Raw genomic sequence first — 12,945 nt, 5'->3', positions numbered from 1 at the left:
CTCTTTCGTCTATCTCTCTGTACATTTGTCCTAACACCTCTTTCAAAACTCTCAAACTTGGGCTAATCTTAAGTAGGCCTTATATTCGGGCCGTAGTGGATAGAAGTCCGCTCTGTAATGCTGAAGAGACTGGGCCTGAGAACGGTGGAATTGATCTTTGGGTCTGGTGGGTGGCTCTGGAAGTGGATCGAAAGCCCAACGATGCCCTGGGCTAAGTGAACCGGCCATAACAAGGCCCGGTTCACTTTCTGCTCCTTCGTGTACATTTTAGAAATACAAAATGGGTAACAGGATTTTCAATTTTTTAATTGGATTTTTTTTATATTATTATTATTATTAACTTGATAAGAAACTCAGACTTGAACACCAAATTTCACTATGCACTATATAGTAAAAAGACGTACAAGCCCACACGCCTGTAGATGAACCTATCTATTTAAGTGGGTAAGTAAATATTTATTCTTATCGCAACATTTGTAATTTTTCATAATTATTGCTGTTATATGTTTGAGTTTATCTACAGGTTATTTTCCTTGATTTGAGTTGGGGTTTTGAGTAGATTTCATGCGTATCTCCTTTTTCTTGGTCAGATTTTCATATATATGCGGATATTTTCTGGTTATTGGTTATATATATTCATACATATATAAATGTCCGTTAATTTCATGGGAATAGTTTATTTTTAAAAATGTTATTTCTTGTGTAAATAATGCTTGTTATTTGTTGAAAAAAGTACCTTTTTTTTTTTAATAGAAAATCTACCTTCTGTTTCCACTTGCCTGAAAATCATGTGAAACATTGTGCAAGAAGCTCGCAGGGAGGTAAGTTTCAGAACCTATATTATACATTTGAATGACTTTGAATCACATTGATTTTGGACAAGACCATGAAATAAATATAGTTTAAGCTAACATATATGTGTGTGTGTGTGTATATTTGAAGCAGGCTGCGTGTCACACACACACATGTGTATGTGTGTATATCACCACTTAGTGTGCCATTTGTAACATTGTTTGATGCTCTGTCTTCCGTCTTCATGTTACGGATTTGGAGCTATCTAGATCGTTGATTTTTTTTTTTTCTATTTTTGTTTCTTGATGGTAAACTGGGAATGAATATTTAACTGCTTTGGGGTGTTGATGCTTTGCATTTTGCAACCAGTTGACTGCAACTCCATTCACAGTATGTGTGTGTGTGTGTTTTGTTTTTGAGGGTGACTCAACCTGAGCATGTTTTGATTTCATTTATGATTACATTGAAGCATATCTGAATCTGCTTATTTATTGACTCCAGAATTTGTACTGAAGAACTAATTCAGAAGCAATGGTCCCCTCTCTCTGTTATGGCTACCCTGGTAGTCATTGTTTAAATGCAATTGAAATTTACATTTAATATGATGACATATGGCAAGAAATTTTGGACCACTGACACACTTTATTTCATTTTATGTGTTCCAACTGATAGAACTCGTGGGTTGTCAAAGTTCTCATGCTGCATTTTTCACTCTGTTACTGTAAATTGTATTATTTGGTCCTTAAACAAAGCTATAACATTTTAACTCTATACTAATCTCATCATTTGTCAGTTGCTTTACTTTTTTTTTTTTTTCTTTCCCAGCTTTTTAAGTATTTGTTATTTGGGGTTCATATATTTGCAATGTGAAAATTCTACAATGCTTTGGGTTATTTCTTCTTCTTTTCTGTCTGCCAAAAAAAGAAAAAGAAAAAGAAAAAAGAGGACCACGCTAGATTTGAGCAATATGGGGCCTTTGGACCTTAAAGATCTGTTTGGGAAATCCAATAATTAAGTTATGGATAAGGTTGTTTGTTAATGTTAGGTAATCTTTGATAAAGACAATTAAGTTGGTGCAGAAAGTAAAGAAAATTGTCTATTTTCACACTAACTAGTACTATTAGTTTTCATGTGAACTAGATAACAAAATGAGTTGAAAATTTGATTGAGTCAAGCTTTCGCAGATTTCTTAACAGTCCCTTAAACACATTTTTTTTTTTTTTTTTTGAACCCATTTGCTTAACAATTAACAATGATATTAGAGATACATGCAATCAATTAATAATTAACAAAAAAATGTGACTTGAAAGTTGAAAATGAAAGATCCTCAAGCTCAAGGAGAACACGGAATCAAAAAGGGTCACTTGGTATTGATTTTGACTTTTTCTTTTCTTTTTCTCTCACTCTCTCTCTCTCTCTCTCTCTCTCTCACACACACACACACACACACACAAGGAAAGCCTTTCCATCCCCATACACCAAAAAGGTACTTTTCCATGAATTCGGTTATATTTTTACTATATTTGAGTTAAATACACGAATTTGGCCAAATCTTTGTTAAAAATAGATGGAGCAAAGGAAATGAGGCAATTGTTGCCTCACGTGTCCATGTTTCCTCCACACAAACATCACAACACTTTAATATTATCGGGCTTCAATGTGAAGCAGCTATTGTCTTGTATCTTTCATTACCGTGTCTCTCTTGTTGACAGAAATTGACTATTCATTGGTGAAGATGCAAGATATCGAGATTTTATATTGGGAAATAATTTGTTTACACTTCAAAATGTTTTTCTCTTTTTCCTCTCAAACCCCTCAATATAGAAGTTTTTTCTATATCCTAACTTTCAATACTTTTCCTTTCAGGTCAAAAGTTGATTGGCCTCATTTTGCTATGGGTCGATTCATCCACCCAAATGGACCTAAATGGAGGCCCGGTCTTACTATTTTAGCTTCTGCACGGACTAGGCTTGACCTTTAGGCCTTAAGGTTGATGAAGGAATGGACTGACTGGGTGCCTTGGGCTAGATTTGGCCCGGCTTAGGTTTGCTAATTATTTCCACCTCTTCATCTGCCCCTTTAATTTTGCCTTAATAATTAGGGCGGGATTCACGAGTAATGATGGCAACAGCGGTTTGTGGTTGGGCGTGACGGCGTGGGGAAACGTGAACGACTGACCCTTCGTTTATGTGCTTCGGTCTTCGAATGGTCATGATTGCCTTGACTTCTGACATTTCCACGTGATAGATTTCTGCCCTATAAATCTGAAGTGACTTTAGTCCTTTTTTCCTCTCCCGACATTGTCAAGTTTTGACTTTGTTATACGTACTCACGCTTTAGTCTTCAATCTTCCCTCCGACAAGAGTTTGCAATTTTCGACTACGATCCTCTGCTCTGTGCCCTTATTTTTTTCATTCTTCGAGGTTAGTTCCATATTTCTTCTTCCTTTTTCCTTTTTCAACCTCTGTGTTTTTATATCTTTCTTTTGAAATAATGTTTTTCGACCTTGATGCTCTTCGTGTTTGTTGTAACATCCCGGGTGACGTCATCACTCGCCTTTACTTGGACGAGGAATATGTTAGTTCTGGTAGGGGTCTTGCCGAAGATGAGATATTATTCACTGCATCCCATTTATGCGTGCTTACGTTCCCTTTTCACACAATGTTCCATGCCATTCTCTCCAAATTGGGGCTTGCCACTCTGCAAGTTAACCCAAATTTTTATAGGATAGTTTCCACTATAATCCTCTTAAATCAAACTAGGGGGTGAGGATGCGGCAAGTGGCATGGGTCGGATATGGATCGCGGAAACGAGATCGGGTCGAATGATTGAAGAAGGATCCATGCCAAAGCACCCTGGAATGGGCCGAACGTGGGGGGTCCACCGAAGAAGGTCAAGCCCATTACAAGACCCAGCCCAGAAGGAAAAGAACTTTCAGCTATAAGCCCAATGTAATTGCTTAACTGCAAAAAAGGGTCATGGCCTATAAATAGACCATGACGGGTGGAAAGTAGAGCAAGAGGCTAGAGAGAAGAGAAAGAGAAGAGAGAGATGAAACGGAATATTGTATCTTCAATTGGCGCCGTCTGTGGGAAACGAGGACGAAGATCAATTCGAGCCCGATCAGTACCATATTAGTTTAATCGAGTTTGTGAATATGCAGTGTGACTTCTGGAAGTTGAATCCAGATCAGTGAGATTGTAGTTTGCTCCGAGAGAATTCTTGCTTATTGTGGATTCTAAGGCATTTGCTTTGGAAGGACGTAATCGTGATTTGCTCAGTTACAGTCAGATCCGACGAGTTTAAAGCGAGAAAAGTTCAGATCTAGCAAACAGCGATCACGGTTCGGTAAAGTTAAGCCCAGATCTAGCGGAGTTTGCATCGGTAACGCTTAGATCTGTTTCGAAGTTTATAATTCATGCCTTTGCTTCGATCTAGAATCATGATAGGGGGTGACAACTCTAATACGGTTGAAAACGTCCAGCAAGTGAAACTTGATGAGTTGATGAACATGATCGAAGCTCTCCAGAGAGAAAATGCAGATCTAAGGAATGAAATACAGCGTCAAGAAGCTCCAGTATTTCCACGACCACTTCCGGTAGGCGAAGAAGGTGCACGTATTAATGCAGCACATCACGGTGAAAAGGTTGAAAATAATCTAGTTGATCCTCACCGCGAAGAAATCCGGCGAGATGGTTTGTCGCCAAATCTTCGTCGTATGGATGATCGTGAAGGATCGATTCACATGGATCCACGGCGTGAGCAGATCAGGCGAAACGAAGCGATGACTTTTGATCCATATCAAGAAACGCTCAGCCGAGGTGAAGCAACAGAGTTGATTCGTCAGAAAGCTATGCCTCCATGGCGCAAGGACTTTGTTGAGGATAGATCATTCGATCCGACCTACCGGCCCTCCATGACGACGTTCGATTGTCACAGCTCAGAGAGGAGATCAGTAAACCAGAGAGCAGCCGCGGGATTCCAGAGGGAGAATGAAACACTCCGGTCAGCAGCTCGAACGGTGGATTCACCATTCATCGATGAGATTCTGAATGCTCCGAGTCCGAAGAAATTTTCCATGCCCATTTTCATTCTATTCGACGGAACGACTGATCCGATCGATCATGTGTATCACGTCCAGCTGAAAATGGCTCTAAACACTGAGAATGATTCTTTGATGTGCAAGTGCTTTCCTACGAGTTTAGCCGGACCAGCTCTGAATTGGTTTAAGAACCTGCCGAGGGGTTCGGTGGATAGTTTCCGAAGCCTGTGCGATCAGTTCATAAGCCAATACTATAGAAACAAGCGTCCAGCGAAAGATATTTCGAGATTATTCACAATGAAGCAACACGTTGAAGAGCGTCTCCAGACTTTCCTAACCAGGTTTAACCTTACCAAGAGCATGGTTATTGAATGTCACCCTTCAACGGCAGTTCAAGCATTCATTCTGGCTATGAATCGCGGCACCCCGTTCCACACAAGCTTGGTGGTCAACACGCCGAGGACTATGGATGAACTTAACGAAAGAGCCGATGGATTTGTGTGCTTGGAATAAGAAAAGGCGGCAAATGCTCGGAAGATATCCGTTATATCTACGGAAGAAAAGACCAAAGCAAAGATCAGGCAAAAACAGGTCCAACCGCAACGCTCCTCGTGGAAATCTGAGAAGAGGCCCAGAGAGGAAGAGCTGATTACTCCATTGAAAGTTACCCTAGCAAGACTGTACCAAGAAAATAAAGATAAGTTCCGACCTCCTTTACCAATCAGGCAACCTCTCGAACAGAGGGATCAGTCTAAACACTGTGCATTTCATTCTGATTTTGGCCACCAGACTAACGAATGCAGGAACCTAAGGAGACAGGTAGAGATGCTGATAGCCAGAGGGGAGTTCGCAGTTATATTCAAGGACCAGCGGTGGAACAGAACCGGCCAATAGAGCATGTGAAGAAGAGTCAGAAATCGAATTCTCACAACACGCAACCAGTTCGAGTAATTAATGCAATTCACGGTCGGCCAGAACCTGCGGAGGAATCAGATGAATTGCTTCGAACACGCCTTCGTCAGGCACGGATGAAGAGAAGGATAGGCAGTGTAAACACTCTGCACCAGCAGAGCGCGTCAACGCAGATAAAGTTTGACGCAGCAGACTTGTTGCGTGTTCAGATCCCTCATGAGGACCCGCTGGTCGTAAAGTTTGACAGTGGCCAAATGCTTGGTGCGCAGAGTTCTAATTAACCCTGAAAGTAGTGCGAACATCATGCCAAGAGATACATTCGATCGGCTCGAGATCAAACAAGATCAGCTGAAATCCACCTGGAATCCACTAGTAGGGTTTGATGGGAAGCGAGTGGAGCCCGTCGGCACGGTGGAGGTAGCGGTACATGCTGCCGAGAGGGTTTTGATGGAAACCTTTGTAGTTGTTGAAATTCATCCCTCTTACAATCTTCTGATGGGCAGGGGGTGGATCCACAGGGTTCGAGGTGTTCCTTCCACTCTGCATCAGGTAATGAGATGCCTGGCACCAGACGGAACCAAAGTGATTGACATTCATGGAGACCAAGTTGCAGCTAAAGAATGTTACTCTGTAACGCTGAAATATGCCGGAAAGGGGAAAGCTCTCATTCGTTCAGTAAGTCCGAGATAGCAATTACAGGAGCCTCCCTCCAGGCAGAAAGGAGAGGAGGAACCAGAGGGCTTAACCGAAGAACCCTTGCTTGATGTGCAGATCGATCAGTTCCGACCTGAACGGACAACTAGGGTAGGGGAACGACTCGTTGAGGAGGAAAAGCAGGAATTAGTTGATTTTTTGTCTCAAAACGTAGATGTGTTCGCATGGAGTCACCTGGACATGCCCGGGATCGATCCTTCGGTATCCTGTCATTCCTTGAACGTTAATCCCAATGCAAAACCTGTAAAACAGAATCAGCAACGGTTTGCCCCCGAGCGCAACCGAATTATTGCCGAGGAAGTTGATAGGCTGCTTGATGCGGGGTTCGTAAGAGAAGTGCGCTACCCCGACTGGCTATCGAATGTGGTCGTTGTGCAAAAGAAAAATGGGAAATGGCGCGTGTGCATTGATTTTACCAATTTAAACAAAGCTTGTCCGAAAGATAGCTTCCCGCTGCCAAAGATTGATCAGATGGTGGATGCAACAACTGGATATGAACGCTTGACCTTTTTAGATGCTTATTCGGGTTATAATCAGATCCCCATGGACCCCGCTGATGAAGAAAAAACTTCTTTCGTTACTGAACGCAGGACGTATTGCTACAAAATTATGCCGTTCGGACTAAAGAACGCCGGGGCAACTTACCAAAGACTCATTAGCAAGATTTTTTAGGAACAAATAGGGAAGACAGTGGAGGCTTACATTGATGATATGGTGGTCAAAAGTAAGAAGAAAGCCGATCATGTGTAGCATCTTCGAGGCGTGTTTGATGTTTTGCGACGGTATGGAATAAAGCTCAATCTGACCAAGTGCTCGTTCGGTGTAAATTCAGGCCAATTCCTAGGGCACGTGGTTAATCTCAGAGGCATCGAGGCAAGCCCTGCCCAAGCAAATGCTCTGACTAAGAATGCCGAGCCGACGACAGTCAAAGAGGTGCAAACACTTACGGGACGGATTGCTGCACTGAGCCGTTTCATTTCCAAATTGTCAGATCGATGCAAACCATTTTTTGACACAATCCGAAGCCATGGCAGGCAGGTTTGGGGAGATGAACAACGCCTAGCGTGAACTGCTCTGAAAAAATATATGCAGAACCTTCGGGTACTGTCAGCTCCAAAGTCAGGCGAAAAGCTGTTTTTGTATCTCGGAGTATCCAGCATCGCAACAAGTGGCGTTCTGATCCGCTACGCAAAAGGGAAGCAATATCCAGTGTTCTATGTTAGCAAAACAATGACTGAGGCCGAAAGACGTTATTCAAAGGCAGAGCGGGTGATACTCTCGCTAGTGCATGCGAAAAGAAAGCTCAGGCATTATTTTGAATCCCATCCTATTATCGTTCTAACCACTTTCCCTATCAGAATAATCCTGCACAAACCAGATCTCTCCGGAAGAATGACGAAGTGGGCCATAGAGTTAAGCTCATTTGATATCACATACGAACCTAGAACAGCAGTCAAAGGGCAGGCGGTGGCAGATTTTTTACTAGAATGTGATTCAGAAGACGTGGAGGAGGATCTTTGTAAGTGCTTATGGAAACTCTTCGTTGATGGATCCTCAAATCAGATGGGTGTAGGCATTGGGATCAAACTGCAGACGCCAGAAGGTACAGCCTTAAGTCAAGCGCTTCGGCTTGAATTCGCAGCCACGAACAATGAGGCAGAATATGAAGCATTGCTGGCAGGAATAAAGCTTGCCAAAGAACTTAAGGTCAGGAATTTGAATGTTTTCAGTGACTCACAATTAGTCGTTCGGCAGGTGAAGGGTGAGTATGAAACCAAGGATGAAACAATGGAAGCATATCGTTCTGCTGTTATGCGGGAGGCACAGAACTTTGAAAAAATTGAATTCATTCAAATTCCGAGGGAGTATAACGGAGATGCCGATAGGCTAGCATGTAGCGCCTCGGGTTCTGGAGAAACATTGGCAAGGGTGGTTCCAGTGGGAATATTAAACCAGCCATCTATTTTCAAAGAACCTTCAGGCTCAGATCCTTGGCAAGTGAATGTTATTCCATATGAGCCAAGTTGGATTGATCCGATCATAACTTACATCCGAGATGGTACTCTGCCTGAACAAAGAAATGAGGCTAGGAAAATCAAAGCGAATGCTGCAAAGTATGCCGTAGTGCATAACCAGTTATACAGAAGATCCTTTTCCGGACCGTACTTAAAGTGTGTTACCCCCACAGAGGCTCGACAAATATTACGAGCTATTCATGAAGGTGTATGTGGAAACCACTCAGGGGGGAGATCATTAGCACACAAAGCAATGGCGCAAGGGTATTTCTGGCCAAACATGTCGCGAGATTCGGAAGAATTGTCCAGAAGGTGCGATAAGTGCCAAAGGTTCGGACCACTGATTCACCAACCGCCTGAAGACTTGCATGCAATGGCCATACCATGGCCTTTCGCACAATGGGGGATGGATGTAGTTGGTCCTCTACCAACTGCCAGAGCTCAGAACAAGTATGTGTTACTGGCTACAGACTACTTTACTAAGTGGGTGGAAGCAGAGCCGTACCCGAGCGTTACTCAAACTCATGTGAGACGATTCATTTGGAGTAATATTTTTTGCCGGTTTGGTGTTCCGAGGTCAATCGTCATGGATAATGGTACCAACCTTGACAGTAAGCAGGTAAGAGAGCTGTTGGAGGAGTATGGAATTAATCAAAAACTGGCAGCAGTAAGTCATCCATAGTCCAACGGACAAGTGGAAATTACAAACAGAACAATCTTTACTTACATCAAGAAGAAACTAGAAGAAAGGAAAGGAAGGTGGTTAGATGAACTGCCGAACGTCCTATGGGCCTACAGAACGACCCCAAGAAGACCGACTGGAGAAAGTCCATTCACCATGGCATATGGAACCGAGGCAGTTATACCGGTCGAGCACTTAGTTCCGACTGTTCGAAGTTTGGCATGGATTCGTAAGCATAATGACAATATGCTGAGGTTTAACCTCGATTTGCTGGAAGAAAAAAGAGATGCAGCAGCGGTGAGGCTCGCCTCTTACCAGCAGACACTTGCGAACAGCCATAACAGGAAAGTAAAGCACAGAGACTTTAGGCCAGGTGACCTGGTTCTGAAAAAGAAGGTGGGGATAGTCAAGAAGATGATGCCACCATGGGAAGGCCCATACAGAATTGCAGAGGCCATAGGAAAAGGCGCATATACCTTAGAAACTATGGCCGGAAGGCTGGTTAACAAGCCTTGGAATGCTACTTCTCTAAAGAGGTATTATCAATAAAAAGTTGAGATTCAGTACTGAATTTTGTTTATTTTAAATTGAAAACAGTTGAATGTATGAGTTTCTGAGATTTATAAAGATTGCACTCCTCTTTAAAATCCTAAGCAAAGTAAGTGGCAGCTGGCACTATGAGCCGAACACCAAACACTTGCTAAGAAAAATAAAAGGCCAAGTGGCAAGAGGCATTCCAGCCGAGCGCTAGGCACCTAAGCAAAGTAAGTGGCAGCTGGCACTATGAGCCGAACGCCAAACACTTGCTAAGAAAAATAAAAGGCCAAGTGGCAAGAGGCATTCCAGCCGAGCGCCAGGCACCTAAGCAAAGTAAGTGGCAGCTGGCACTATGAGCCGAACGCCAAATACTTGCTAAGAAAAACAAAAGGCCAAGTGGCAAGAGGCATTCCAGCCGAGTGCCAGGCACCTAAGCAAAGTAAGTGGTAGCTGGCACTATGAGCCGAACGCCAAACACTTGCTAAAGAAAATTAGAGGGCCAAGTGGCAAGTGGCATTCTAGCCAAACGCCAGGCACCTGAGCAAAGTAAGTGGCAGTTGGCACAATGAGCCGAACGCCAAACACTTGCCAAAAAAAAAAAAAGGAAGAGTTGACACAAAAAATTTGATCAGGAGTCGGCCATCTCATTAATAAGCTTCAGAAGGTTACAAAAAATGAGGTGTGAAGATGGCACATATGCCAAAGTCAGTACATTTAAAAAAAAAAAAAACAAAAGGGTCCTAACTAAGAGGCGTTTGCCTCGTCGGCCTCCTGATGTTGGGATACCTCCTCATTGTTGGTGGTGTCGCCATCCTCACGAGATGGAAAGTCAAAGTGAATGACAGAATCGTTCTGTTGAATCCTACCCTCAGCAGCGTTGGAAGAATCATTCTGCTGAGGGTTATCTTCAGCAGTAACGGCAGAGGGAGTTAAAGTGGACACAAGAAGAATGTCCAAAGTCAGAGCGGCAGGAGGAGTAGAAGTGATCCGAGAAGATGCAATCTCCTGACATTCATCAAATATCCCCTAGGCAGCGGTGGAGTCTGGATCAGTATAAACACCAGGAGGGTCAATATCCAGATCCTTATCAACGTCATCAGGGGTAGAGCCAGTCTGACCCTCATCAGGGATGCGATCGGCGTAACCCTCTCGGAACCCCTGAGCATATCTGAGGGCTCCGACTCTAGAGAATCGAGCATGCAGAGCTAGCATACCACCATTTACCCTGCTGATGGTATCAAGCAAAGCATTGCGCTCGTCCAGGGCCCTCTTCTCAAAGGCCATCCTAGCAGATTGCTCGTCATTCAGAAGGCGTAGCAGTTCTTCCTTCTCGGCCCTAAGGGATTCCCGTTCGGTCTGCCAGACGCTCTTCTCAAGTTGCAGAGCATTCCGCTCATCCTGAAGAGAGTCAATCTCCCTCCTCAGCGAATCCCTCTCTTTTTCGGTTTTACCAAGTTGAACCATCAACCCGGTCTTCTGAGCAACTAAGTTATCGTTCTCCTCGTTCGCTGCACTAAGGCTGTCAGAAAGCGCGCAGACCTTGGCAGTCACCTGCTCAACTTGCTTCTGCATAGCCATCATCCCGTACAAGGTCTGTAGAGATATACAGGACAACTGGTTAAGCCGAACAGATGGTTAGAAGAAAATAAATGGCAAGAGTATGTAAAGATTTATTGACTAAGGGGTAGAAGTTACCTCCATGGCGGACAAGGGGAATCGGCTGAACACCTCCCTCTGAGATAGACCTTTGGCCACCTCGATGTCCTTGGGAGTCCACATACTCATGTAGTAGGCCATCACGGTCTGACTATCTTTGAACATGGTCTCGGTCGGTTTCACAGACGATCCGTCTGTTCGGACGAAGCGAGGGCTCCATGGCGCCGCACCTGAAGCGGAGGCTTGCCCAGAAGGGGTGGGGGGCCTAGCTTGAGGAGGTCTCGCCAGGGAAATCACATTCGGCCTAGAGGGCCTAACCCTCTGGGACAAGGGAACGTCATCCATACTCAGAGCACTGTCGGGTTGATGCCTTTTTCCTTTGGCCTTTTCCCATGCGGAAGCAGCAGTAGAGCCAGGAGGATTGTTGACAGAGGGGGTAACGTTCGGGCTAGCAGTCGCCGTGTTAGCGACCGGGTCAGCAACCGTCGCGGATGGATCGGTGGAAGGAGTGGTGTTAGAAAGAGTAGCGGAGGAAGATGCTGAAGCCGGTGAGGAATTTGATGCAGGAGTGATAGCAGGCCTGGGGGCAGATTTCTTCCTGCCGAAGGAAGGGATCTGGAGTTGGCTCATTGTCTTGCCGAGGACTGAGATGTCGAGGAGATTATCTGAGGTGAGAAGGTCCGAGCAAGAGGGAACGTTGGTCAGAACGTACCGCTTCAAGTAGTTATCCCTATCCCTGCACACACTTTAGCTCAAGTCATCACAAGGAATGCCTAAGGAATGGCACAAGAAAGAACAAAAACGAGGAATGCAGATCTCGCAAGGACAGTCACTCTTATGGTTTTTATATTTCTTGTAAAAAGAGACAGAGCACTCTCCGAAAGCGCTCGGGATAGGGAAACCCTCCGCAGCTGGAGAGAACCAGGCTCCCCTAACCCCAATAATGTTTTTCCTCCAGCCCTTCTCAGATTTGATCTTATCCGTGCAGATAGACCTCTTCTCAATGGGGAAAATGTGGTAAAACGGTTCGTCAGTTCTGATCTTGCTGACCTTGTAACAGAGGAGGAGATCTACGAGGTCCAGATCCAGACCTCTATCACGAACCAGGAGTAGCATAACGGATAAAATCCTAAGGAAATTGGGGTTTACTTGTAAAGGGGAAAGATTTAGCTTGTTAAAAACATAGCAAAAGAAAGGATGTAGAGGAAATCTAAGGAGATTGAGATGGAGGAGTGAAAACAAGGCCTCGTCGGGAAGAAGGCCAGCACCGGTTCTAATATTCACTTCCCGGGGGCAGTTTCTAATTTCTACATCATCAAAAAGTTGAAGTTTTATGCGAAGAACGTCTAGATCTACTGTTATGGTGAGAGTGGATGAGGATTCCGGGGAGAAGAAAAAAGTCTTCCAAAAGAAAAATGCAAATGAAACTAACCTTAGAGAGTGAAAACGGTAGAGAAGTATTGCAAAGCCACTGGAAGGAAGATCTTTCGCAAGAGATCGCCGGAGAGGATTCAAGCAGCAAAAAGAGAGATGGAGACGGTAAAGAGGATCGATGGAGAGTCGATGGAGCTTATAAAGACGAGATAAGCCCGAGA

The 12,945-nt window shown here is 44.0% G+C and overlaps 1 protein-coding gene across 1 annotated transcript; it reads right to left on the bottom strand.

The window, feature by feature from the left end:
• Nucleotides 1-11,371: 11,371 nt before the first annotated feature.
• Nucleotides 11,372-11,980, bottom strand: LOC132314756 (uncharacterized). The gene has a single exon (XM_059813578.1). It carries the CDS (start codon nucleotides 11,978-11,980, stop codon nucleotides 11,372-11,374), a length of 609 nt encoding a protein of 202 aa, XP_059669561.1.
• Between the last annotated feature and the right edge of the window lie 965 nt (nucleotides 11,981-12,945).

The sequence above is a fragment of the Cornus florida genome, unplaced genomic scaffold (genome assembly GCF_030987335.1).
Source record: "Cornus florida cultivar Cherokee Brave unplaced genomic scaffold, ASM3098733v1 CherokeeBrave_3.0.0_Hap2_Chr06, whole genome shotgun sequence".
Lineage (NCBI taxonomy): Eukaryota > Viridiplantae > Streptophyta > Magnoliopsida > Cornales > Cornaceae > Cornus > Cornus florida.
The sequence above is the reverse complement of the archived record's forward strand: the minus strand, read 5'-3'. Positions and strand labels throughout refer to the sequence as shown.